Source organism: Amblyomma maculatum, chromosome 10, assembly GCF_055883805.1.
Source record: "Amblyomma maculatum isolate TAMU_Amacu chromosome 10, ASM5588380v1, whole genome shotgun sequence".
In the NCBI taxonomy this organism is placed as follows: Eukaryota; Metazoa; Arthropoda; class Arachnida; order Ixodida; family Ixodidae; genus Amblyomma; species Amblyomma maculatum.
The window spans coordinates 136,598,226-136,623,150 of record NC_139353.1 but is presented as its reverse complement, the minus strand read 5'-3'; the positions used below and the strand labels follow the sequence as shown (position 1 = coordinate 136,623,150).

The following is a 24,925-nucleotide window of genomic DNA, read 5'->3' as shown; positions in this document are numbered from 1 at the left end:
GAAGAGAGCTGCTGGGGGGCTTCTTTGCCTTGAGGATGGGTACCACGATGGCCGTAGTCCAACTCTCGAGAAGGATGCCGCTCTCCCAGATCTCGTTGAACACCTGCAGGAGGCGGGCCTTTTCTAAGGGGGGGGGGGGGATGTCTATAGGTTGCGGAGCATTTGGAGGGTGTTCCCATCTGCGCCTGGAGCAGTCTTTTTCTTGGACCGGTTGAGGGCCCGAAGAAGCTGGTGGTTGGTGATGGGATCCGAGCACATGGGCAGCGACCTTGGAGATTGCTGCGGCAGGGAGGGAGTGGCGGGTCTGAGGCTCACGTAGCGGAGGGCTTGGTTGAGGGCCTATGGCAGGGCGGGCGGCCTTGGACAGGTGGTCTACCAGCTCCTCGGCTAACACTTGGTAGGACACCCCTCTGGCAATGGCGGCGCCCAGAACAGGATGGCGGTTGATGGTCACCTGCAGGATTAATCGAAAGAGTCGCCATGCTGTCGCTGACTGCCGGGCGGTTTGCAGCTTGTGGCAGATTCTGGCCCAGCCTTCTCGACCCCGTCGGTTGGCTTGTCGGCAGCAGCAGGCGTCGACCTTCCTCCATTTTGACCAGCCCTTGGGGAGCTCCGTCCGCTTGGCTGTGCGTCCCGCCCTTAACTCCGCGGCTCGCTCGCCTTCAAGCGCATTTCCTTCTCTCTTTCTCTCCCCCTATGATCCCACCACGGACCTTTCGGCCGCAGAGCAGCGAATTGTAAAGAGGTTCATTGTGCCTGTTTTCGTTAATTTCTAAAGATGGTGCAAGAAAAATTGGCCGCCCTGTATATGCAGTGCCTGGTGTCATCGACGGTATCGGAACCATGGAAGAATGCAAATATTATCCTCATTCATAAGAAAGGGGGTGGACCTAAAAAATTGTAGACCAATCAGCTTACTGTTTGTTACGTATAAGGTATTTACTAAGGTAATCGCTAATAAAATCAGGACAACCTTGGACTGAAATCAAGCGAATCAAGCAAAGAATCAAGCAGATTTTCGGAAGCGGTACTCTACTATCGATCATATTCATATCATCAACCAGGTTATAGAAAAATGCTCGGAATATAACCAGCCCTAATACATAGCATTCATTGATTACGAAAAAAACATTTGACTCAGTTGAAACCTCGGCGGTGATGCAGGCATTGCGAAATAAGGGTTTCGAATAGCCGTGCATGAAAGTGCTGGAAGATATATTTAGGGGCTGCACAGCAACCATAGTTCTACATAAAGAAAGTAACAAAATCCCCATAAAGAAAGTTGTTTGGCAATGAGACACGATCTCCCCAGTATCATTCACAGCTTTGCTTAGAGGAAGCATTCAGAGACTTGGAATGGGAGCAGTTAGAGATACATAAGGGTAGATGGAGAATACCTTAGCAATCTGCAATTTGCTGAAGACATTGCCTTGCTAACTCGGGGGATGAACTGCAAATAATGATTGATGACCTAGACAGGAAAAGTAGAAAGGTAGGCTTAAAAATCAATATGCAGAAGACTAAGGTAATGTTCAAGAGCCTCAGGAAGGAACAGCAGTTTACGTTAGGTAGCGAAGCACTGGAAGTAGTAGCGAATATGTCTACTTAGGACAGGTAGTAACCGCAGACCTGGACCATGAAAAGGAAATAACAAGAATAAGATTGGGATGGAGCGCATTTGGCAAGCACTCGCAGATTATGACTAGCAGCTTACCGGTATCGCTCAAGAGGAAAGTATACAACAGTTGCATCTTACCTGTACTCACCTATGGGGCTGAAACGTGGAGGCTAACCAAGTGGGTTCTACTTAAGTTGAGGACAACCCAGAGGGCTATGGAATGAAAAATGGTAGGGGTAACGTTAAGAGATAGAAAGCGTGCTCAGTGGGTCAGAGAAATAACTCAAGTTACCGACATTCTAGCGGAAATAAGGAAGAAGAAATGGACATGGAGAAGACATGTAGTGCAAAGAGAGGATAACCGATGGTCGCTTAGGGTAACAAACTGGGTTCCAAGGGAAGGAAAGCGTAGCAGGGGGCGGCAGAAAGTTAGGTGGGCGGAGGAGGTTAACAAGTTAGCAGGGGCAAGTGGATGCAGCTAGCACAGACCTTGGTTAATTGGAGAAATATGGGAGAGGCCTTCGCCCTGCAGTGGGTATAATCAGGCTGATGATGATGATGTGTAAGAAAAGTTGTCACGGCCGCGCCGCGCGTTTGCATCGCGTCACAGTGTACGAAGCTGGGCCGTTAGGCACTGCGGCATGCTTGACGTGCTGAAGTACAATGGTTAAGGAGTGCTACGCACCTACTTCGCATTTGATCAACTGTGCAATTCGACCGTAATTTTTTTTTTTGAGCTGTGAATGGTTATACAGTCGTGCCCCGTTAATATGACCCCCGTTAATATGGACGACCCGAATTATGGACAGTTTTTCTGAGGACGAAACCTTTTCAATGTATTTATGCCTCGTTAATATGGAAACTCGCTGTCCGGACAATGGGCAGGGGAAGAATGCACGCGCCCCACTTGGGTTCATGTATTTTTGTCTCTTTAATATGGACAGTGCTTGAAAAAAAAGCACAGGAGTTGGAACGCAAGTTAAAGAAGGGCGCGCCGCCCGCGAACCTACGCGACAGCCGATACGGCGGGATGCCTGAACGAGTCCTGTGGGGTTGCAAAGAACCAAAGCGGGCGTGTCGCCGTTCTAAGGGAGGGGGAGCGCAAGAGCGGAGAAGAACGTACACAGCAAACCGAGAATCAGCGTAAGAAAGACCCCGAAAGGGGGAAACCAGGAGATTTCTGGGTGCAGCGGAAGTGCCGCCGCAGTCGGGAAAACAGCAACATGTGGTTGCAATAAATTCTGCTGAACGTGAACAGAGAGGCCGGTAAAAGCGTAAGAAAGAAATGACAGGAAGAAAGACAAGTGCCTACAGTTGCGGTGGGAACTGAAGTTTTCTTTCCCAAAGCGCAATAAAGCCGGTAATGCTTTTCGGTGAGAGTTAAGACACACTCACAAAGTAGAGCGACAAAAGAAAGGCGACGTGCGAACACGCAACCGGGACCGGGCGTCCCGTCCTGGACGCGCTTCCCTCTCATGCTCCTGGTTTTCGTCCCTGTTGCGCTGCTGCACTGCCAAACTATGCACACTAGGCATCGCTTTGAGTCAACGATGCGGCCTTGACAAGGTCTGAGCTCTTCGTAGTCGGCTAGCCGTTGTTCTAAACTTTACTTCAGCTTGCAGTGTTTGTTTTATGGCAACACATAAAAACGGCGCCAAGAAGATGGGATGTTCGATAGCCATCTGCATAGTAGCTTGCGAACTTGACTCCCTTGCTTCCTTACAGAAACAGTACAAGGCAAAAAAAGAAAGAACCAGAAGAACGAAAAGGCAGAAAGGTTAACTAGGCAAAACAGTTCACAGCATCAGGAGCCTGTAAGCCTCAACTTGAGTCTGGCTTTTGGCATGGCGGGAGTTAAACGCAAAAGAATAGAGCTGACCGCAGGCGCGAATAAGTCTCTGAATATAAGCGGCTAAAGCCATCTCAGTCAATCCAAGTTGCGAGGGACTAGTATCGACAGCCAAGCTGTTTCCTCGCCTCAGGAGAATCTCAAGCAGCTACTTGGCGGCTACTTTGCTCAGTGAAGAGGCCATTTTGGAAGTGGCGGTGAGTAGAGAATCAGACGCTGATTCATCGGCCAGTGAGGAGTTAGTGCTCGAAAGTTCGACCAACACAAAGCCCAACATCACGGGTGTCATGGTAAGCGAGTCGCTTCAGACTGCACTACAATTTTTCGAAGACAACAATGGCAAAGATAATGCACTCAAAATTGCCGGTGTTCTGCGAAATTTTGAAAGAGTCGGACACGACTGAACTGAACTGCGCACCGCTATGTACAAAAGCAGTCGTTAATTACAATTCTCTTTTCTCAATAAAATCCTTTTTGTTTTTATTCATGACTCGTTATTATGAATGACTCGCTTTATGGACAGTTTTGGTCGGAAACCAAAGTGTACATATTAACGAGGCACGACTGTATATTTGTTTGTCTAAACATGTAACAACTTATTATCTATTATTTCGCTACCTAGGAAGCCCTCGAATGGGGTAATTTTCCCCATGAGCGGCGCCATCGTGCGGGCATCCGTCCTCGCTCTCAAAACATTTTTTTCCTTTGTTGTCATATCTTTGCAAGAAAGATTTTTCAAAACAGTTGTGATCTTTGCGGTGTGCAGTGGCGCTTTGGAAATAAGCGAGGAGAAAGGTTTACAAGCAACAATAAAATAAAATAATCATGAAATAATGGAAGTTGCCAGAAAAAGTGAGTCGGAATTGCACCGCGAACCAGTTCGGAACGGTTTCTCCAATTTGTTCCGGTTTGGGTGCAGTGCAAAGTTGGCGAAAAAATTCGGGTTCGGTTTGGTTCCGGGCCAAAATTCAGGTTTGGTTTCGATCGACACCCTTTAAGTGACCATTGCACATTATTGACTTGGCTGAGGTTGTTTGCACGTGAAATAGCATTATTCCATGCAGTGATAAGAGTTTTGTTGCTCAGAGCGAAAAACATTCCGGTATAAGCTGCTCTTGTCCGTCCGATATGCACTCATGCAGCCGGGCACGCAGCATGTTGTTTGACCCCACTATGCGTCTACTACTCCCCGAAAACCATCAAATTATTTACACAAAAGCGACAACTCCAGAACTTGACACAATGCCGCCGTCACGATGACCATGAGACTCCGTCGACTGCGTTGCCCATCGTTGGGAGCCTCCTTGGACATAGGAGGCTCCCAAAGGACACAGAATAAAGCGTGCTTCGAGTAAGCAATTCATGTTTGTCCCCTCTGGCCCGAACTCGCCGCAGTGGCTACTTCTCGCACTGGGGGTGGGGGGTCAGTGCTTTGACTGTTAGGGCTGGCACATCGGGGCTAGATAGCAACCTCCGAGTCTATCCCTTCGGAGCGTTATGAGAATAACCCCCGTATAAGTAAGCTACAAAAACAGCCTTTGCGACGAAAGTCTGGCTTTTATTATGCAAAATGTTTGTTTTAATGAAATTCATGTCGCTCGATTGACTGAACAAGCAGAGCCTTGCAATGAACATACAGTGACCCTACCATGCCACAGGCACAGACTTCAGCGCTAGAACTTGCACAGTTTGTCGAAATTTACAAGTGTACATTAGTGCTTCCAAAGAAAATGTCCCTATTATCAGGCTTAAGTACTACTATCGTACATCCAGCCTTACAAAGCAACACGTGGTGTCTGCCTATCTACTCGGGCAGACATCCAGTGAAAATATAATGCATTATGTACGCAGAGCAAGAACCAGAGACGTTTAGTAACGAGAGCTCACAATAAGCCCGCCTGTTGGCGACTGCAGAGAAAAACAAACAAAGCTTTTGAACAAGGGCTCTCAAATGTTGGTAAAAACATACAAATTTAGTAAGAAACGCAAGACAAAAGAGGACGGAGGGGGAAGCTCAACAGTAATCCGTGAAGGAAAACTTCAAAATTAAAGATATGCAATTGCTATGGTATAGGTGCAAAAACAAAAGGAAAGGCACATATAAAGCAATCTGTAAGTCACCGAGATTCAGAGCTATGCACATACAAAACCTACGAGTCCTATATTTGCAAGATTGCCAATGAATAAAACGCAGCCATCACAACCTCCATGTGATTAAAAAGCAGTCGCCATTAATATGTACAGCTGTGCACGTTTCCTCCTGTTTGGTTGTATTCCCATAAGAGCAATCAGATCTGGTGATGGTGGTCAGCGTTCAACATTAAAGCACTAACGTAGTGTTACAATACCATAGTGCTACACCTTAACTTATAATAAATTGCAGACCAAACTTGGCCATTACACCATTTCAGCTTTGACAGGGCTGATATTATCACCCGGCTAAACTGTGATCAATTTAGCTTAATCCAAAAGGAGATAGAACCAGTACATGTTGCCGTAGGTGCCTTTGGATCGAAAAAAATGTCTAGTGCCTTTAATATACTTGCAACAGAAGGGTGGCTGAAAACCTGTTCAAAAGAAAGCAGGCGTCGGAATATCAGTTCTCATATCTCAAACACCAAAAATAGCAACATCTGGCCTGATTAGATCCAAGAGAATAACAACATGCACCACAACCACAAATTCAGCCATCATAAACAAGATCTTGCACAACAGAGGGCATAAAAATGAGACACTGAAAACTTCAAGTCCATCGTTACGGAATAATCTAACGGCAAAAAAATTTACATCCGTTATGGGCATAACATGAGAAGACCTAAGATATTAAACATAATCCCAATATATAAAATTGCAATGGTCAACTACTTAAGTGCACACTCTAGCAACTTCTGAAACATCTAGGCAGTTCTGCGAGGTGAAGATATGATTTTGTCACGATCAGCCCAGACATTTGCAATACAACCCAGTCAAACCTTGACAACGGTACTTGAAATTGTCTCCAATATGACCAGTCACTAGCATACAATTTCATCATACTCAATACAATTATTACGAAAGAACATTCGCCATTAACAAATTAACGGGATGACAGAAGCTGTACTACAACAAAGATCGGCATTACAGGCACTGATGCTTACTAGAGAGCGAAAATATAATACAGCAAATGCTTAGATTGCCTAATTTGATGGAAGATGAAGTATAAATGCATTTGCTCACAACCAAAATAACTACACAACATTTCAGTTCCATCTTTCATATGTTCACTGATACGATTACTACAAAAAAAAGTGATCGGAATGATTACAATACTTGGTAATGCGAACCTTTAGCGCAGTTTCTGAGAGGCTGGAAACATAGGTGATCACATATGAAACATACAGTTGGCATTCAGCCTTTACTTCAGCACCAGCAGTCGTTCCAAACACGAGCTTGCCAGAATCTACCACTATCACTCATCGCTATCTCACATCACTTTCATCCTCTGCTTCGCTCTTCGTTTGCTCTCCCAGTTATATAAGAACTGCACTCCAAAACAACAATTCAGCATTGTAGAAGCTAGGTGGAGGTCTCCATTGTTAAAAAAGCAAATACTGAACAAAAATCCATTTTTCTTACATTGCACAACTCTCAGGTATGGAACACGTAAAAGACAGAAAGGCGGAACATCATAAATACAGTTTATTATTTACTCCAGCAAAATGCACCTCAGTTCTAATGGGCTGAATGTTCACAAGCCTGGACTGAGGACCAGCTACAAATTGCAACTGTCGCTCACATAAGGGTCTGAACAAAACTAACTGCAAATAAAAGTCTAACTGCAGCGGGGTTAATAAATGACTACTCTAAGAAAGAGAGAGAAGGAACAACAAAGAAAGTGGGAAGGGAGGAAAGAGTTAACGACGTAATATGCCCACTTGTGTAGTTCATGTATCAAAGGCTTCATACACTGTAAATGTGTGTGTGATCCTCTAGAAGCAACATCGGCTCAATCACGTCTAGAACACACTGGTTACGTATTCTCTGGCACGATTACAGGAAAACCTGTGACCTCTAGCTTGCTGGAGGAGAAATGCAGGTACAAGACATTCATCTTTCATCATACATCCAAGGCGACTTCAGACTCAACTTATAAAAACCTCCTAGGAGCTGGGCACACTGAATAAGTGCTTTTTCTCTATACTATATTACAATGCAAAGCAAGGTTGAAGGTCATATGTGCTTGGATTTTAAGGCCAGTTCCAAGAAAAGGCTCTCTATTACACGAGGTGGTTTCAGTTGATTTCCCGACAGTAATTTCTGCCCCAGCATCTGCGTAGATTTTAAATTTCAATTTTATAGCAAGAAACAAGAAATAACACTTTCCGCAAGCTTTTTTTTTTACATAAATTCCTGTAATTTACGGCTTATTACAGCCACATTAAATTCTAAATACATTTGGCCACGACTAGTATTTCATGACCAAAGTCAGTCATGTAAGGATGTTGCTGGCTCCTGCCAAAATTGGACCTTGCACGTCTGAAAGAAAAAATTTTTAAGAAAGCTAACCGGCAAGACACTGAAGTTGCCTAGTCACAACAATGACTGTTTAGACGGCGCAGACACCAATGTTGATACAGCTGGAGCTTTTTAATGAGCTTGAGGAGCACAAAGTGAGGTGACCAAGGCTAGTAGCAAGCAGCATCAAAATGCTGCAGTTGTGGTGTCAACATACAAGCAGAAATTATGGGGCCTGTCCTAACAAAATAAACTGCAGCACTCGGAACCATTTGCGCCTCGCTCGCAGCATCTCTGTGCCTACAGTGATGCTGCACCATCTCCGGCCAGCAAAATGCACTACAAGACTGGCCAGTAAGACTCTTCCACTGACTGCACACTGTGACGGATGATACGTTTGTGAGAACAGGAAAAGAATAAAAAAAAAAAAAAGTAAAGAGAGAGCACGGGACACAGCCTGCAAACACGAGGCATCAATGGGTCGTGGGAACAGGTGTTGCACTGACTGGGACCCACAACATCTGCCGGTGCGTGGCAGATGTTCCACCTTTCATTCGAGCGCAGCCGTTGAGCACACAACCCTGAATGGCAGTCCCCACACAGTGTGGCAACGAGTGGTGCTCAGAACCCGCGCGACTTCTGTGCAGCCACGAACTCGGGGTAGTCAATGAAGCCGTCCTTGTTGCGATCGTCCATCTGGAGGATGGGGTCGATCATGGCCAACAGCTCCTGGTCTGTGAACAGCTTGGTGGTGCCGTGTGGGGTGGGCTGCTGCTGGCCCTGCTGTGCTATGTGCTTGCTCTCCTCCACTGCAACATGCAAAGATGGTCATCATCATCAGCTGAGCTATGCCTACTGCAACGTAAAGGACTCTCCCATATTCCTCCAAATAATCTGGTCCTATGCCAACTGCATCCACTTGACTCTTGTGCACTTCATTAACCTCTTTTACCCACCTGACTTTCTGCCAACCCCTGCTATGCTTTCCTTCCCTTGGCATCCAATATGATACTCTTAGTAACCATCGGTTATCCTCTCTTTGCATTAAATGTCCAGCCCATGCCTACTTTTTCTTCTTGATTTCCATTACAATGTCATTAACTTGAGTTATTTCTCTGATCCACTTACTCTGCATGCCTCCTATCACTTAATGTAAGGCATGTAAAGAAGACAAAGAACGGAAAATGCTGCGGCATCGCCATCACCATCGCTTGGCTCCGGCGCCCATCTCTCGTGCTGAAGCTGTGCCCTGCGGCTGGCAATTCGACCCTGCTCTGCCCGAATTACTGGCAGCGCTAGACGTTCAAACGAACTATTAAATCCACATCTCACTTGGTGGAGGTCAATCTAAGGTTCCCTGTACCCATCTCGCCCTGGAACTTCGCAGCAGAACGTTGACTACACCAATGACGGAGCCGACTTCATTGCACCTACCTCCGCCCGTCACCTGCACAGGTGCGATTCGTCAACGGGACCCCGCTACCTTCAGTGGAAGCAGCGATGACGACGTCGACGATTGGCTGACCACTTACGAACGGGTCAGCCGTCACAATAACTGGGACGACAACCGTAAGCTCACCAATGTCATCTTTTACTTGAGCGACGTCGCTAATCTGTGGTTTAGAAACCACGAGTCGGACTTTACTACCTGGGCGAGTTTCAAGACGAAATTTTCTGATGTCTTTGGCCGCCCCGCCGTCCGAAAACTCCGCGCGGAACAGCGTCTTCGGTCGCGACTGCAGCTACCCGGTGAAACGTTCACCAGTTACATTGAGGACATTGTTGATATGTGTCGTCGCGTTGACCCGACCATGACCGAGGCCGTTAAGATACGTCATGTCCTCATAGGAATTGATGACGGCGCTTTCAACATGCTCGTCGCCAAAGGCCCCACGACGGTCAAGGAAATCTACGACCTATGTCAAAGCTACGACGAACTCCGCAAGGAGCGTGTTTTGATTCGCCAGCCTCAAGCATCACTTGCTGGACTAGCCGCGGAGAGGGAGTCATCTAGCCTCTCTGAAAACATCAAGGCTTTTGTACGTCAGGAGGTCGCACGACAACTGTCCCTGCAGCCATATGTTAAGGAGTCGTCACCAACTGGCCTTGTTCCGGAGCTTCGCCGTGCAATCCAACAGCATGTATCTGAAGTCCTCCCTAATTCTGTTCCTCAATCACCTCCGGTCGCACCCTCAATGCCGTTCCCCACGCCCACAATTTCATCGTCCGGCGTTGCGCCACTGAGCTATGCTCCAGCATTCGCGCCGGCTCCTCCCCAGGTATTGCGTCGCTCATATGCCGAAGTTACTTCAAGTCCACCTCCTGAGCCAGCATATGCCTATGCTTCGCCCCCTATGCGTTCGGCACCAACAGCGTTTGCTCCCCCCTTGCGTCAGACACCATCTCCATGGCGCACTGCAGACAACAGGCCTATTTGCTACCACTGCGGCATCCCTGGGCACACTACACGCTACTGCCGGCGCCGAATAAATATGGCCTTTGCTGCGCGGCCTGCGCCACCTTATTTGGCCCCCCAATTCCCCGTCCCATCGGGTCCTCCAACAGCATCCCCTGACCCTCCGGACTTCCTGCCTCGTCGTTCGCCATCACCACGTCGCCGCTCCATTTCGCCAATGCGCCGACGACCCGCTACTCAGCCGGAAAACTAACCGCCGCAGTTCGCGAGGCACGAACTGCGTATTCGACAGAATTTCAAAGTCCTCGTCTTAATCCCGCGAATGTTACTGCTGTCATCGTTGAAGGTGTTCATACTCTTGCGCTCGTCGACACCGGTGCCGCTGTATCAGTTATCAGCCAAAAACTCTGCCGCTCCCTCCGAAAAGTGACTACGCCTCTCGAGGGACTATCGCTTCGTACCGCATCCGCTCACAGTATACAGCCGACAGCTATCTGCACTGCTCGCGTCGTCATTGCTGCAGCCTTGTACATCATCGAATTCGTCGTTCTCCCCACATGTTCTCATGACGTCATTCTCGGCTGGGATTTCCTGTCCCAGCATCATGCTATCATTGACTGCGCCAGTCCTCAAGTAGAGCTCATTGAATCGAGTGATGCACCGTCTGATGCCCTGTTCCACGAGCCGTGTCCTCGTTTTGCGACCAAACTCCTCGTAGCTCATGACACAACCATCCCACCCGGAAGCGCTGTTCTGGTTCCCCTCACTGCCTCTTTTACCACCGCCGCGACAGTCCTCTTTGTGCCCTCTAACGTTGTCTGCCGCCGCCGCCACTTACCGCTGCCGTTTGCCGTCCTTGACATGAACAACGGCGCTAGCACACTTCTGGTAGCCAATCCTCTTGCGTCTCCCGCTATGTTGATCGAAGGGGAGTGCCTTGGCCGCATCGAGCCCGTGGACCTTCTGTTCGCCTTTGATGATGTGTCATTCCCTGTTTGCCAAGTTGACGCCTTGACCCCAACTCGTGTGGCTTCCGATCCGCTACAGCGGGACCTTTTTGACCATTCTGTGGACAGCGCTCTAGAGCCGCGCCACCGCGAGCAACTTCTTGACCTTCTACACCAATTCCGCTCCTCCTTCGACATCCCGCAATCTTCCTTGGGCCGCACGACGACCATTTCCCACCTCATCGACACTGGCGCTCATCCACCTCTCCATCAGCGGCCGTATCGTGTGTCGCCGACTGAGCGCCGTGTTATTGCCCAACAAGTCGATGACATGCTCCAACGCGGAATAATTAGAGAATCCTGTAGCCCATGGTCGTCTCCTGTGGTCCTAGTTAAAAAGAAGGATGGCTCCATACGATTTTGTGTTGATTATCGCCGTCTCAACAAAATCACTCGTCGTGATGTGTACCCCCTCCCACGAATCGACGATGCCCTAGACTGCTTGCAAGGCGCAGAATTCTTTTCCTCACTCGATTTACGCTCCGGGTATTGGCAGGTGCCCATGGCAGAGGCGGATCGTCCTAAGACCGCCTTTATTACTCCAGACGGACTATATGAATTTAATGTTATGCCATTCGGACTCTGTAACGCCCCAGCCACATTTGAAAGAATGATGGACACTGTACTGCGCGGCCTGAAATGGAACATCTGTTTATGCTACCTTGATGATATCGTCGTCTTTTCAACCGACTTCCCGACCCACCTGACTCGACTTCGCCAGGTCTTCACCTGCCTAACCCCCGCCGGTCTTCAACTGAACCTCAAAAAGTGCCGCTTTGGTGCCCGCCAGCTCACAATACTCGGACATGTTGTGTGTAAAGATGGAGTTCTGCCTGATCCTGAGAAGCTGCGCGCCGTCGCTGACTTTCCGAAACCGACCACTTTGAAACAACTGCGAAGCTTCGTGGGCCTCTGCTCGTACTTTCGTCGTTTTGTTCGGAATTTCGCAACCATTATAGCCCCCCTTACACAGCTCTTGAAAGGCACCCCTAACCTCTCCTCTTGGTCGCCAGCCTGCGATGATGCATTCGCGACACTGCGCAATGTTCTAACGTCACCGCCAATCCTTCGCCATTACGACCCTACTGCACCTACAGAACTTCACACCGATGCCAGTGGTGTCGGCCTCGGCGCCGTCCTCGCCCAGCGCAAGCCTGGCTTCTCCGAATACGTTGTCGCCTACGCCAGCCGTGCTCTCACCAAAGCCGAGTCCAACTACTCCGTTACCGAAAAGGAGTGCTTAGCAATCGTGTGGGCTGTAACGAAGTTCCGCCCTTACTTATACGGCCACTCCTTCGAGGTAGTTACAGATCATCACGCTCTCTGCTGGCTCGCGTCCCTCAAGGATCCGTCTGGCCGTCTCGGGCGCTGGGCTCTCAGGCTTCAGGAATACGACATCCGTGTAGTGTACCGCTCTGGCCGCAAGCACTCTGACGCCGACGCTCTTTCTCGGTCACCGGTGTGCTCGCCTAACTCATCGTCCCCTCCTCAAACACTCTTGTCAGCACTCACCATTGAGGATATGCCTTTCGAGCAACGACAAGATCCTTGGGTTTCTAACCTGCTAGATATCCTTGGCACTACTTCCGCGGCTACGCATCCTCGGGCACTCCGCCGACAGGCCTCCCATTTCGCCATTCGGGAAGGCCTTCTCTACCGAAGGAACTACAACTCAGACGGCAGAACGTGGCTTCTTGTCATTCCGCGCCACCTCCGCTCCAAGGTTTGTGCCCACCATCATAGTGACCCGCAAAGCGCTCATGCCGGCGTCCTCAAAACATATGATCGAATTCGTCAAAGGTACTACTGGCGGGGAATGTACAATTTCGTACGTCGCTACATTCGCTCTTGTACCGCCTGTCAACAACGCAAGATTTCTCGCCACCCTGCTGGCCCTCTTCAGCCTTTACCGTGTCCAGCTCGCCCGTTTGATCGCGTGGGAATCGACCTCTATGGTCCGCTACCATGCAGTGCCGCTGGTAATCGATGGGTCATCGTCGCCGTCGACCACCTGACCCGTTACGCCGAGACTGCTGCACTTCCCGTGGCGACAGCTCGAGAGGTAGCCCATTTTCTTCTGCACCACTTCATTCTTCGACACGGCGCCCCCCGCGAGCTACTGAGTGATAGAGGTCGTGTCTTTCTTTCCGAAGTAGTCCAAGAGCTCCTGTCGTCTTGTAAATCGATACATCGAGCTACAACTGCGTACCACCCGCAAACAAATGGCCTCACGGAGCGCTTCAACCGTACGCTTGGGGACATGCTCGCAATGTATGTTACATCTGAATCTGGAAGCTCGAACTGGGACCAAGTACTGCCATTCGTAACGTTCGCGTACAACACTGCCACCCAAGCAACAACTGGTTTTTCGCCCTTCTTCCTCTTATACGGCCGTGAACCATCATGTACTCTGGACACAATTTTGCCATACCATCCAGATGCCTCTGAGTACAGTGCTTTGTCAGACATTGTACAGAAGGCCGAGGAATGCCGTCAGCTAGCTCGCACGTTTACCTCCAACACTCAAGGCTATCGCAAAGATCAGCATGATACCGATACTCCTGCTCCCACGTTCCAGGCCGACAGCTTCGTTTGGCTATGCGTTCCTGCCACCAACAAACTAGACACCAAATACCACGGACCTTATCGCGTCTTGGAACGCACATCCCCTGTGAACTACGTCATCGAGCCAGTCACCCCTTCTTCCGACCACCGCCGTCGCGGCCGCGAGATTGTCCACGTTAGCCGCCTCAAGCCATATTACAACCCTCTGGTCGTCTCTTCTCCCTGAGTCGCCAGGATGGCGACTTCTTCACGTGGGGGAAATGTAAAGAAGACAAAGAACGGAAAATGCTGCGGCATCGCCATCACCATCGCTTGGCTCCGGCGCCCATCTCTCGTGCTGAAGCTGTGCCCTGCGGCTGGCAATTCGACCCTGCTCTGCCCGAATTACTGGCAGCGCTAGACGTTCAAACGAACTATTAAATCCACATCTCAGGCACAATATTTTTTGTTCCATAGCTCTTTGCCACCTAAAGTATGACCGTTTTTGTTAGCCTCTACATTTCAGCCCCATCAGTGAGTACAGGTAAGATGCAACTCTAGTATACTTTCCTCTCAAGCGATACAGTGAGCTGCTGCTAGTCATAATCTGCGAGTACTTGCTAAATGCTCTTCATACCAACCTTATTCTCCTAGTTTTTCCCTTTTATGGTTCAGATCTGTGGTTACTACCTGCCCTAAGCAGATATATTCGCCTACCACTTCCAGTGCTTCAGTACCCATTGTAAACTACCGTTATTTTTCAAGGCTGTTGAATATTACTTTCCTCCGCCCATTAATTTTTAGTCCTACCCTTTTATATTTTTTTTTGGTGCGGAGAAGATGCACTGTGTAAACGATCCCACACACTCACCCCCTCCTCTGTCAACCCTTCTGCCACACCTATCATCATTGTTGTGTGAAAAGCCCACACGAGACCACCGTGTTATAGAGACAGAATGCACCACCAAGGAGGAAGAGGAGGGTGCAAACTGGTCTGGGTGAGAGTTCGTCAGTCTTACCGTGCCAGTGGATGAGGGACTTGATGAGCTCGAGGCCGTCGAGCTTGTTGTTGTCGTCATTATCGTGCAGCTTGAAGTAGTGGAACTGCAGCTCCTCTTCACTCATCTTGCTCATGTCCTGGTTGGGGCCCAGCATCTCGCTCAGGTGCTCCTGAATGTGCCTGCACAGCAACGTTCCGAAGAAGAGAGATTTGGCTCCACTTATTGAGGCTGCTGCCTGTCGTCGAAGAAGCTCAGAGAAGCACTTGGGACAAACAAGCTCGCATTCTGAAACTACCATTTAGGCTAACACGTTCAATTCCCCTTGATGAGACATCCAATATACATTGGCCAGGTGAGACTGCAGAGGCAGTTGTGGTGCTCAGTTCCAACATTAAGCCATAGATCAGCTGTCCAGACAGCAGAAACTACGCTCAAACCAGCAATTCTGTTACCTATAACAACCGTATAGTCAAACCACATTGCTATGAACCCCAAATTAATGAATTTTTAAATTTGACGCAGTTTTTAAATCATCAAGTGATTTTCAATATTTTACATCTATGCATAGTGCATATTTCAGAATAATATACGAAATTTATTTTTTCTTCTATAAGCTGTGGTTAAGTGGCAATGGGGCTAGCCGCCCTCCATTTTTTCTCTCTGTGTGTCGTTCGCCAGTTATAGTAGTTTGTACTATTTGCAAGTGTGGCCAGGTATTTTTTGATTGCAGATAATCTTACTGCAAAATTCGTGCGAGATACGGCGATGAATGCAGCCAGCGATGATAAGAAAAAGTGAAAGCCGTTTTCGCTACAAGAGAAAATGGCCACATTGCAAGAAACTGATGCAGGAAAGAAATATTGGCCTCTGCAGAAGGCTTGTCATTGCACCATCGACCGTTGCAAACATTTTGCAAGAAGAGACAAAGCTGCCAAGTTTCACTAAACACTGAGGATGAGGTCATTGTATTCAACTCTGATGTTTTATTGCACACGAACAAAGTTCGCACTAGTCCGCACTTTCATCGCCCAGTGCAGTGACATATCCGATGAGGTGCTGCCCTATGTGGAAGGTGTAGTGTGGTGTGTAGTCGTGTGTGTTGCATGCAGCAGAAGAAAACTGATTTCTTCAAATAAAGCAGCCTTGAACTTAGTGCAGCATTTTCATCTATGATTTTGTCTGCACACCTGCTTATTGCCAAGGTGTGTACATCATCTTGTACCTAGGTTTGATCATTGGCTTACAACCCCAAGTTTCTCATTAGAACGATATTTGAAAAAACGATTTTTAGCGGTCTCGCGTGGTCCAGCATATTAATATTTAATTTTAAAATGTCCTATTCTCTCACAGACCCCAGGTGTGGAAGCAGGCTAGAATATTTCGGAGCAACTCGGCGAGCAGTAATAAAGCCATCTGGGAGCGTTTGAAGACTATAAAGAGAATTTTGGAGCATCAGAATTAAGTTTGGGAGCCTTCTTCTAGAGACAAACACTTTTAATAATTGCGACGTTTGCTTCCTGCCACATAAAAAACTCCATTTGATCAGTAAACCGTGAGCAGCACAATCAGAAATGGATGCAAAGATTGTGAGTGTCAACAACTTACGCCCGGTCTTGGACATGTGACTTTTCTCGAATGAAGCTTCCGCCAGGGGCAACCTGAGGAGCAGCTCCCAGTTGCTGCTGTTGTGGGACCATGCCGGGTTGTTGTTGAGGCACCATACCCTGCTGCTGAGGTGCATATCTGTGTGACAAGGGCAGGAAGAGACAGCTCAGCTACACTGTGAACGACTATCATGCAGAAGTTGCAAAGTGCAACGGCATAGTTTGCAAGGTCTTCTCAGAGCTGAGGCAGTCAAAAAACGGACCTCCTCTTCGAGTGATGCTAACACCATGGTATAATTGTAACCCAGCATATACTATACACTGCCAGTGTCATGCTCATAAAACACTCCTTGGATGCATGAAAAAGTATATATATACACAAATGAAAAGACTATGCGGCATTCCTTCTATTATCATTTAGTGTAAAATACACATGACGAAAGAAACACACTTTTGTGCATTTTTTAATGTTTTTTGTGCTAATTGATATTGGAGCAAAGGAAAACCAACTAGCCCAGCAATTAACTTTTTTGAAGAACCATATGGGAGGGTAACTGAAGCATAGGTGCTTAATTCGTTATTTTTTATTTTTTACCTAATACTATATTAAAAGAAGACTAGAGCAGTGGCAAAAGGCAGCAGACTTGCCTTAAGTGAATGCTGACAGCCATATGTGAAAAAGTGCAGTGAACTTATCTGAATGCATTCCTAGCAAATCTGGCATCTCTGAACTTTCACTGACAGTTTCTCACAGCAATGCCAAGACTGCCGTGGCACCCTCATCGAGAATCAAAAAATTCGCAGCATAACCAGAACCATAGCAGTATCGGTCAGTGATGAAAGTGGATACTTAATTTCAGTTTTATAATCAAAGCATTCACTCAGGTCATAAACTGCCTCTTATAAGCCTATCATACACCATTTTTGAGCAATGAAATTTCTTTCAACAAGACAACACAACATGCAGAAAATCCTTCGCAGCGGTCTGCCGGTAGCTGAACGATCCTGGTATCACAATTTCCCCAGAAGACCACAGTTGGTCAAAAATGTCAAAACATCATTGTGTTTGCGAGACTTATGGTTGCAACTTCATAGCATTCTCAAAGTTCAAAATATCTTGAAGATAAAGAAGAAAATTATCCTCACCCTGAGGACTATAGTAGCGTAAGTGTAGGTCTAGTATTACACAAAAGAAGACCCTAGGTTATAGGAGTCTCAGTTCAAACCTGTACCCAAGAAGTATGGTTATGTCACTCTCTTCCAAGCACGAGCAGCGCTTAAGCCGAATTTTGTGAATTAAGACTTGCATACAAAGGACTGCCAGCACTGACCTGCCTTCACAACTGTGTAGTAAAACAAAATATTAATATAAAAAAATGATCATCAAATGATAGCTCAATTATCAGAATGGAGTACACAATGCATCATTAGAACTAGAGTAGCATGTGCAAGATATGAGGATCTTTCTTAGCTGGAACCACATTCCATCCACCCTTGACAAGTGAGTGCAGAACACCCACCCTTGCTGGGGCATGCCAAACTGCTGGGGCTGCTGAGGTTGGCCATAGGCCCCCTGCTGCTGCTGCTGCATGGGCACCTGCATTTGAGGCACCTGCATCTGGGGCACACCTGCCCCTTGCTGGGGGTGCATGCCAATCTGCTGGTGCATCTGCTGGTGCTGCTGCTGCATCTGCGCATCGCTGCGCCAGCTGAGCGCCAGGGCTACCAGGAGGGTCCCACACCACCGCATACCTGCAACGTGACACCAGGCCCATCATTCTTCACTACAATGCAAGAAAGAAGTTGGCAGGAGGAAGTCGCAGGAGGCAAAGAAAGCGAGCAATATCTCTGCACTCAACCAACACTTGTCACTAAAGGTAATTGTATTTACCAGGAGAGAATGCTTGTGTCTTCTTGCTGCCACTAAGGCATCATCAACCTTTTATCACTTGTAACACAGGATGAAGATGGTAGAAAGGAAAATCGCAGTGCACATTAACAAATTTATACATAAGAACGTGGAGCGAGCTGTTGACATTTTCTCAGTCTCAATCACGGTAGAGGAGCTGCCCCATCTGCCACAGTAATGACAATGTCACCTCACCACTGTGCGTAAGTAAGTTGGGAGCCAAGATTTACTATGCACAAGAATTAAGCTTCTGAGTGGTCGGCGTGCCTTTTCTTTTGTCCCTCCACACAGTGTGCTTAGAATCTGCGTGCATCGTATGGCTGCTCTAAGCATGCATCCCTCTCTCCCTCCATCTCCAACCAGTTGAAAACAAATCGGTAACTGTGCATGTGTAGTTCACGTTGTGACAGGTCAATGCAACAGACGGCAGCAGCTGTCAAGCACACACTCATCACACCGCCACTGTTGGCCCCCCCGCACAGAACTAGAACTCGGCCACACCTTCCAAGAGTATTTGAGTTGTACCAGTAGCAGGTTAATTTTCCCCGCTCCCCAGAAGGCTCCATATCTTGTGAAAAAGGCAGATCGCCAGAGGAAGGCAACGAATGACAATATCTTGCAGCACTAAGCCAGGCAGCACGGGAAATCCCTGATTCACAGGCACTAGAGATGTCGTGCGGGGGTTTGTTTATCTCGCAATTTTTGCTCCCAACTCAACATGCATACTCGCCTTCTCAATCTATTACGTATGACTTCCTTTAATTCGTGCTGGTTGATGTGCTTTCATTGGATGTAAGCACACAGTGATGAAAAAAAACCAGACTGTGAAGCCGTTTGTGTGCGTTTGGCATTTTTCGTTTTACATTGCCACCTTCACTGGCCTCTTTTGAAGGTCTCCAAATTTATTTATTTGCTTATCATTTCTTAAATGTCTCAAATCCTGGGCTAGGCTGAAATGAGCGTGGCATAAAGCAGCTCAAACGAAACTGCAAACATGCACGGATCACTGGCACTAGTTCACGAACTTCACACCATTTAAACATTTGTAATGCTGCACACGATACTAACTGATGTTCTGACTCACTTAATGACATGTTATATCTTTGTTAAGAGAAAGTAGGCCCAGCAAGGAAAGCTCATTTCTGTAATAACTGACAGCCCAGAATTGAACACCCAGACAAGACAGCAACAAAGACATCACAAACTTTCGACTAAATCCTTTTCAAACCCAAACTTTGTAAGCATATACCTGCAAAAAAACCGCATCTATCAAGGTTGCAGTTAATTGACTTTCCTGTTATACAGGCATGCCAGACTTCGAGTAAAACACCAACTACGACAAAGAAGGTTATATACTCTGTAATGCTTATTTTCCATGACAAAGGTATAAGGACTACTTCTACAAACATGTGCAACTTGAACTGCCTAGAGCCAAAGGCTTTCTTTTTCAAAACAGCAGTTTGAATTTCATATGCATGATGTCTTCCCCAAGACGCAGATACTAGGTGCTGCCAAGAAGCTGGATGATTTTGAACAGCGTATGCAACATGAGCGCAGTAAGTCCTGAGCAGCCTGCTTTAGGTATAAGTGTGCCAGAAGCAATGTAGGTGAGAGGGTGCATTGTTCTGTTTAATTCAAGATTATGTTTCAGTGAATGTTTCTTTTCACTTGATGAAACAGACTTTCAAACTTCACAAAATGCTGTTGAAACTAATCTCACACTAGAGAATGCTTTCGGAGATAATTCTATGTGCCAATTCAGGACGTTTATGTGGTAAAAATGCTGCAAATAAGAATAATTGTCTGTCCATAACAGTGAGCACTGTGGATGATCGTCCCCAAGCAGAACACCAAAAATGTAGCACGAGTTTCTGACACTATCCGCAGGTTGTAGGTGAACTTCCCACAATGTCCAAGATGCTGTAAGTCTGTCATACAAGGCTGCTCAGCGCATTTTCCAATAAGTCTTAAACATGAGATACATTTCTGCAAGACTGCTCAGCAGTGAACAGATGTTCCATTGTGTTTGTCTTCACAGAACACAGACAACTCAAGAGAATGTCGGTTTTATCTTCAATATCATAAGTGGTGACTATTTGCGGGCATACACTTGTGATCCAGAAATAAAACAGTGGCTGTCGCAGCAGAATTTCTCTATGCAGTGTCTAGTCATCTCAAGCCCGTGCTGACTGTTTTCTTCAACGCTCATGATATTATCAACAAGCAAATTACAGTTACATGATAAACCATCAATAACAAGCGTTATTACAGTGAGGCTTTGAAGCCCCTAAGGGTGGACATTTGACACAGGCATCCAGACAAGAGGGAAACCAACCACTAGCTGTTCCACTGAGAAAATTTGTCCGTTTACAGATCAGTTGTCGTTCAACAGTTTCCAACTTTGAGAACAATTTCAGTCCTTCCACACTCGCCTAACCTGCATCACCCTGACCACTGTGACTTCTTATTGTTCCTGAAATTCATACATGCTGAAAGGGTGTCAATTCAACAAAATGAAAGAGAATAAGAAGGAACTACACAAGTTCCTCGACTCAAACTTTTTAGAAACACTGGGATTGATATGTACATATTCAACGTGACTACTTTGAAGGGTGCAATGCAAACTAGAGATTGCAGTGAGCATCATTTAATTTTATCTTATGATAAAGTTCTCTGAACTTTTGGGTAGCACCTCCTAGCTGTTCTGTTAACTAAAGGATGCAGTGAACCACAAGAAAAGCAGAAGATTTAAAAAAAAAAAAAAAGGCTATGCACCTTGCTTAGAAAAAAAAAAAAATTAATTTTTAGCCAGGCTTTCGATGGCAATAAGGCAATACCTGGAAGATATTTATGTCATGGAAAGAGCCACAAGCCTTCCTGATCAAGAACTCAAGAAAATGTTAAAACAAATGCCGTCAGTAAGGTTATGTGAATGCGAAAGCCACTCCGTAAGGACAATATATTTGAAGCCCAGCATAAAACCCTAGAGTAAATGCGAGAAAAAAAAAAATATGCCAATCTTCCCTACAAAAAATGGAAAATTGACTATCACAGTTGGCTTTTGCACAAAGCCTATAAATGGAATAGACACTCTTGCACATGCAACAACCTACTGCAAGCTGACCAAACAGCAGGCTTCAAAGATGCAGCCTAGGTTTCAAAAACCATTTTCAATATGATCAAGGGTCTCCCACCTTGGACAGTATCGTCTCCTGTGAAATAAGGCTTGCTAAAGATTCACAAAAGCGGAACCTTGGTAACATCAGTTAACTTTACGGTGCCGCTGCTTTGCCACTTACCACTACCCAAAAAAATTATGGCTTCAGGGAGTAGAAGAGCGGTCTGACATTAAAAATTCTAATAAAGAAAGTAGCAAGTCTTTCTTGAAACAGTCAAAGTTGTAATTACGGAAGAAAGTGGTATGCTTGTTTCATCTTATATCTGTGTTTCGTTCCTGAGTATTCCAGCCACCTTGCTGCAGACACTAGCGAAGAGCTCCTGAAAAGAGAATAATCTCCTGACTGCACATCATTTAACGTCAACAAGATAAGCGGATTCCTTCACACCCTTGCTTCGCCGACATGCATTTCACTTACAGCAGTGCACTTTTTGCAACTGCGGAGGGAGCATCAATCTCTGTCACGACTGCTGGCCTGACAATAGCAGCTATTGAAAGGAAACGCGCAGGTTCAATTACGCCACATCCAAAAGTGTCCTTGAAGTATACTGATGGCGTTTTTTCACACTCAACACTAGCATCATATACAAAGCTTCCTTGGAACCTTCCTTGGGATGCACAGTAGCAGATAAATTTTATCGTTGAAAACAAATCGAAAGGTAGCATTCAGTTCTTGGATCTTGTGAAACATGATGTGAAACACTTATCTTTCATCCAGATAACACCTTAAAGATTGAACAAGACTAAAGGCCCACTCGAGAATATCTATGCACTAAGTTTATGAGGGATGATGAGGGCCATATAAGTTTCCCTATAAGTACTATGGTTCTTTACGATTCTTTACGAAACGCGAGGCATCAACTTTACTTTCGATTTAGTTAAGAACCCTAACTTCACCTTGTTATAGCAGTAGAACAAATAGTTACAAGATTGAGATGATTTGCAGTTACTAAGAGTCTCAACCTCCATGTTTACAATTATTCTCTATGAAAGAAAGCTACACTGCTTTTCTAGATATCCACAGTGGATAAAATCTTGACCAAAGAATGGGCCACTGCTAACAGGCCATGGCAGCAATTCCACCCCCATCATATGCATTTAAATTACAAAAGCTTTAGAAGAATATTGAAAACATTACTTCTTAGCCAAATGTCTGGCTATGGTTATATGGATTTTAACTGTAGTTACTTCTGACATATTCACGTTAATTACCATCTAGCATCTTAGCATAGAGCTGCATCTGCTGATGCCTTATACTTCTGTCACACGGGCAAGTTCCAACTCCTTCGAACTTCTTTTCCATAAAGGACCACGGAGGGAGTTCAGCCCTAAAGGAGTTGTCGCCGTGTCACACGGCTAAGAACCAGCTTCTCCGAGACGCCGTCGGGGTCCCATTAGGCGCTGTTCGTTTTGTGTATACATATAAAATAATCAAGTTAAAAACATGTGAAATAATTTTTAGCTGCTTTCTTTTCAACAGTTTGAATTGACTTTAAAATATAAATGTATCTTTATTCATGTGAAAGGAATGCGCTGTTACTTTTACTAGCATATCGTGTTTGTCTGTTCTGCTGGCCACAATGTGCTTGTGAAATTCTTGCGTGCATGCTTGGATTTTTGCACATTTACTTTTTTTCCATGCTTTGCGTTATGCTGCAGTATTAAAATTCGTTAAAAACGCAAAATTAATGCATAAGTACTTCTTTTAAAACTTGCATAAAGCTCGCGGGGAACCAGAGTACTCCCTTTACCTGCTCGAGGGAGATGATTGGAACTCCTTACGCTAGGAACTTCCTTAAACTTCCTTTCCTAAAGGACTGCCGTGTGACATGGTGCGTATCTCCATTGAGATAAAGACTACCTTGGTTGAAGGGAGTTAAAAGGAGTTCAGCCGTGCCCGTGTGACAGCAGTATTACACTGGTTTCTTTAAATAAAAGTGCAAACAATAAAACTTCAGTTCCTCATGATTTAAGATAATTTCTATTGATAGGAAAGCAAATTCAGGTGATTCTTTACAACTGAAACGTCCTAACGTCCAAACGCTAGCTAAACTATGCTGCATAGCCAACAAAACTGGAAAGCACAGGAGAAGGCCGGTCAAGGAGGAAGGTTTCGTAGCAAGTTCTTCGATTTCTTCGCTCTCCGAACCGAACAGCACCATGAGCGATAGCTGCAAAGACGACCGACGAACCTCCTCGTCCCTACTTGTCCCAATAAATTTTATGCACTAAGAACAGAGAACTTTTGCGAATTAAGCACAGGTGTTAGCCACATAGCTTTAGGAGCGATTAGAAAAGCAAAACGGCGACTGCATATTCGCCCTAACTGGTTGGTGCGTGCATAATAAAACGGCCAAAGGAAAAACTTCCCGTGGCGCCGCAGCAAGCAAGAGTCCGAAAAAATCAGCGAGCAATTTTCGTCCACACGAGAAGCAGCAACCGGAAACTATATGAATGCTAGGAAGGTAACTCAAGAATTAGGCAAAACTTTATTCTAATTTCTGAAGGGGTTAACAGCAGGCACCACTTGGAAGGCGCAGTGATGAGCCCAGCGGAGTCGCATGAGGGAGTAAAGATCAGGCGCTCGAGATAACGCGCTATTCATAACTACCACCAAGAAATGACAGTGTCCACACAACAGATGATTGTGCCGCTCGGAGTTTGTTCTGTGAAAGTGACAGCGAGCCGCTCGCAATCAAAGTGGCGTCTCCAGCTGGCCAGGTCAGTTAAGGCCACGTGTACACGCGGGGGACGAGCGAGGAAAAAAACGAGGACGACCAGGGAAGATGAAAACCCCGCGGCATTGCCGGCGCGGCTGAACAGACGCTCACCTGTGACGTCTCGCGGATCAGTTTCGACACGCGCTAGCAGCTGTCGAGAACTCGCGATAGCGCGCTGAAGCTGGAGGCTCGAGCTCCTCGATTGATGACAGCCGGCTCCGCAGCAGTTCCCACACACTACACGCGCTCGTCACACCTTACACACGTCACACTGCACGCTGCGGTCCACATACGCACCTGCGCCTGCGCCGTCTCTCTCCTTTCTTTTTTTTTTTTTTTAAATCACTCGATGTTTCTCTCAATAGTCGCATCGAAAGTGTGGCGCTTCTCATGCGACGGCTTCAGCTGCATTTAACAGAAGTTACAAGACAGGAACATAGTTTTAACAGTTTTAATTTTGGGCTTAATTTTAATTGTGGTTTACGCCACTTTACGTAGAGTACACTTATCTTGTACACGTAAATTAGAACAGTATTCTAATTCACTATATACATGGCCTTTCGCACACATCTTGCCTTGATGTGT

The 24,925-nt window shown here is 46.4% G+C and overlaps 1 protein-coding gene across 1 annotated transcript; it reads right to left on the bottom strand.

Annotated features, from left to right (window-relative positions):
* Positions 1–5,001: 5,001 nt before the first annotated feature.
* Positions 5,002–24,630, bottom strand: LOC146177519 (uncharacterized). Its single transcript, XM_084580492.1, has 5 exons — positions 24,452–24,630; positions 18,054–18,285; positions 16,535–16,672; positions 14,948–15,108; positions 5,002–8,770 (listed from the first exon to the last, which is right to left on the bottom strand). Exons 2-5 carry the CDS (start codon positions 18,281–18,283, stop codon positions 8,583–8,585), a joined length of 717 nt encoding a protein of 238 aa, XP_084436618.1. The 5' UTR covers positions 18,284–18,285; positions 24,452–24,630; the 3' UTR covers positions 5,002–8,582.
* Positions 24,631–24,925: the final 295 nt, after the last annotated feature.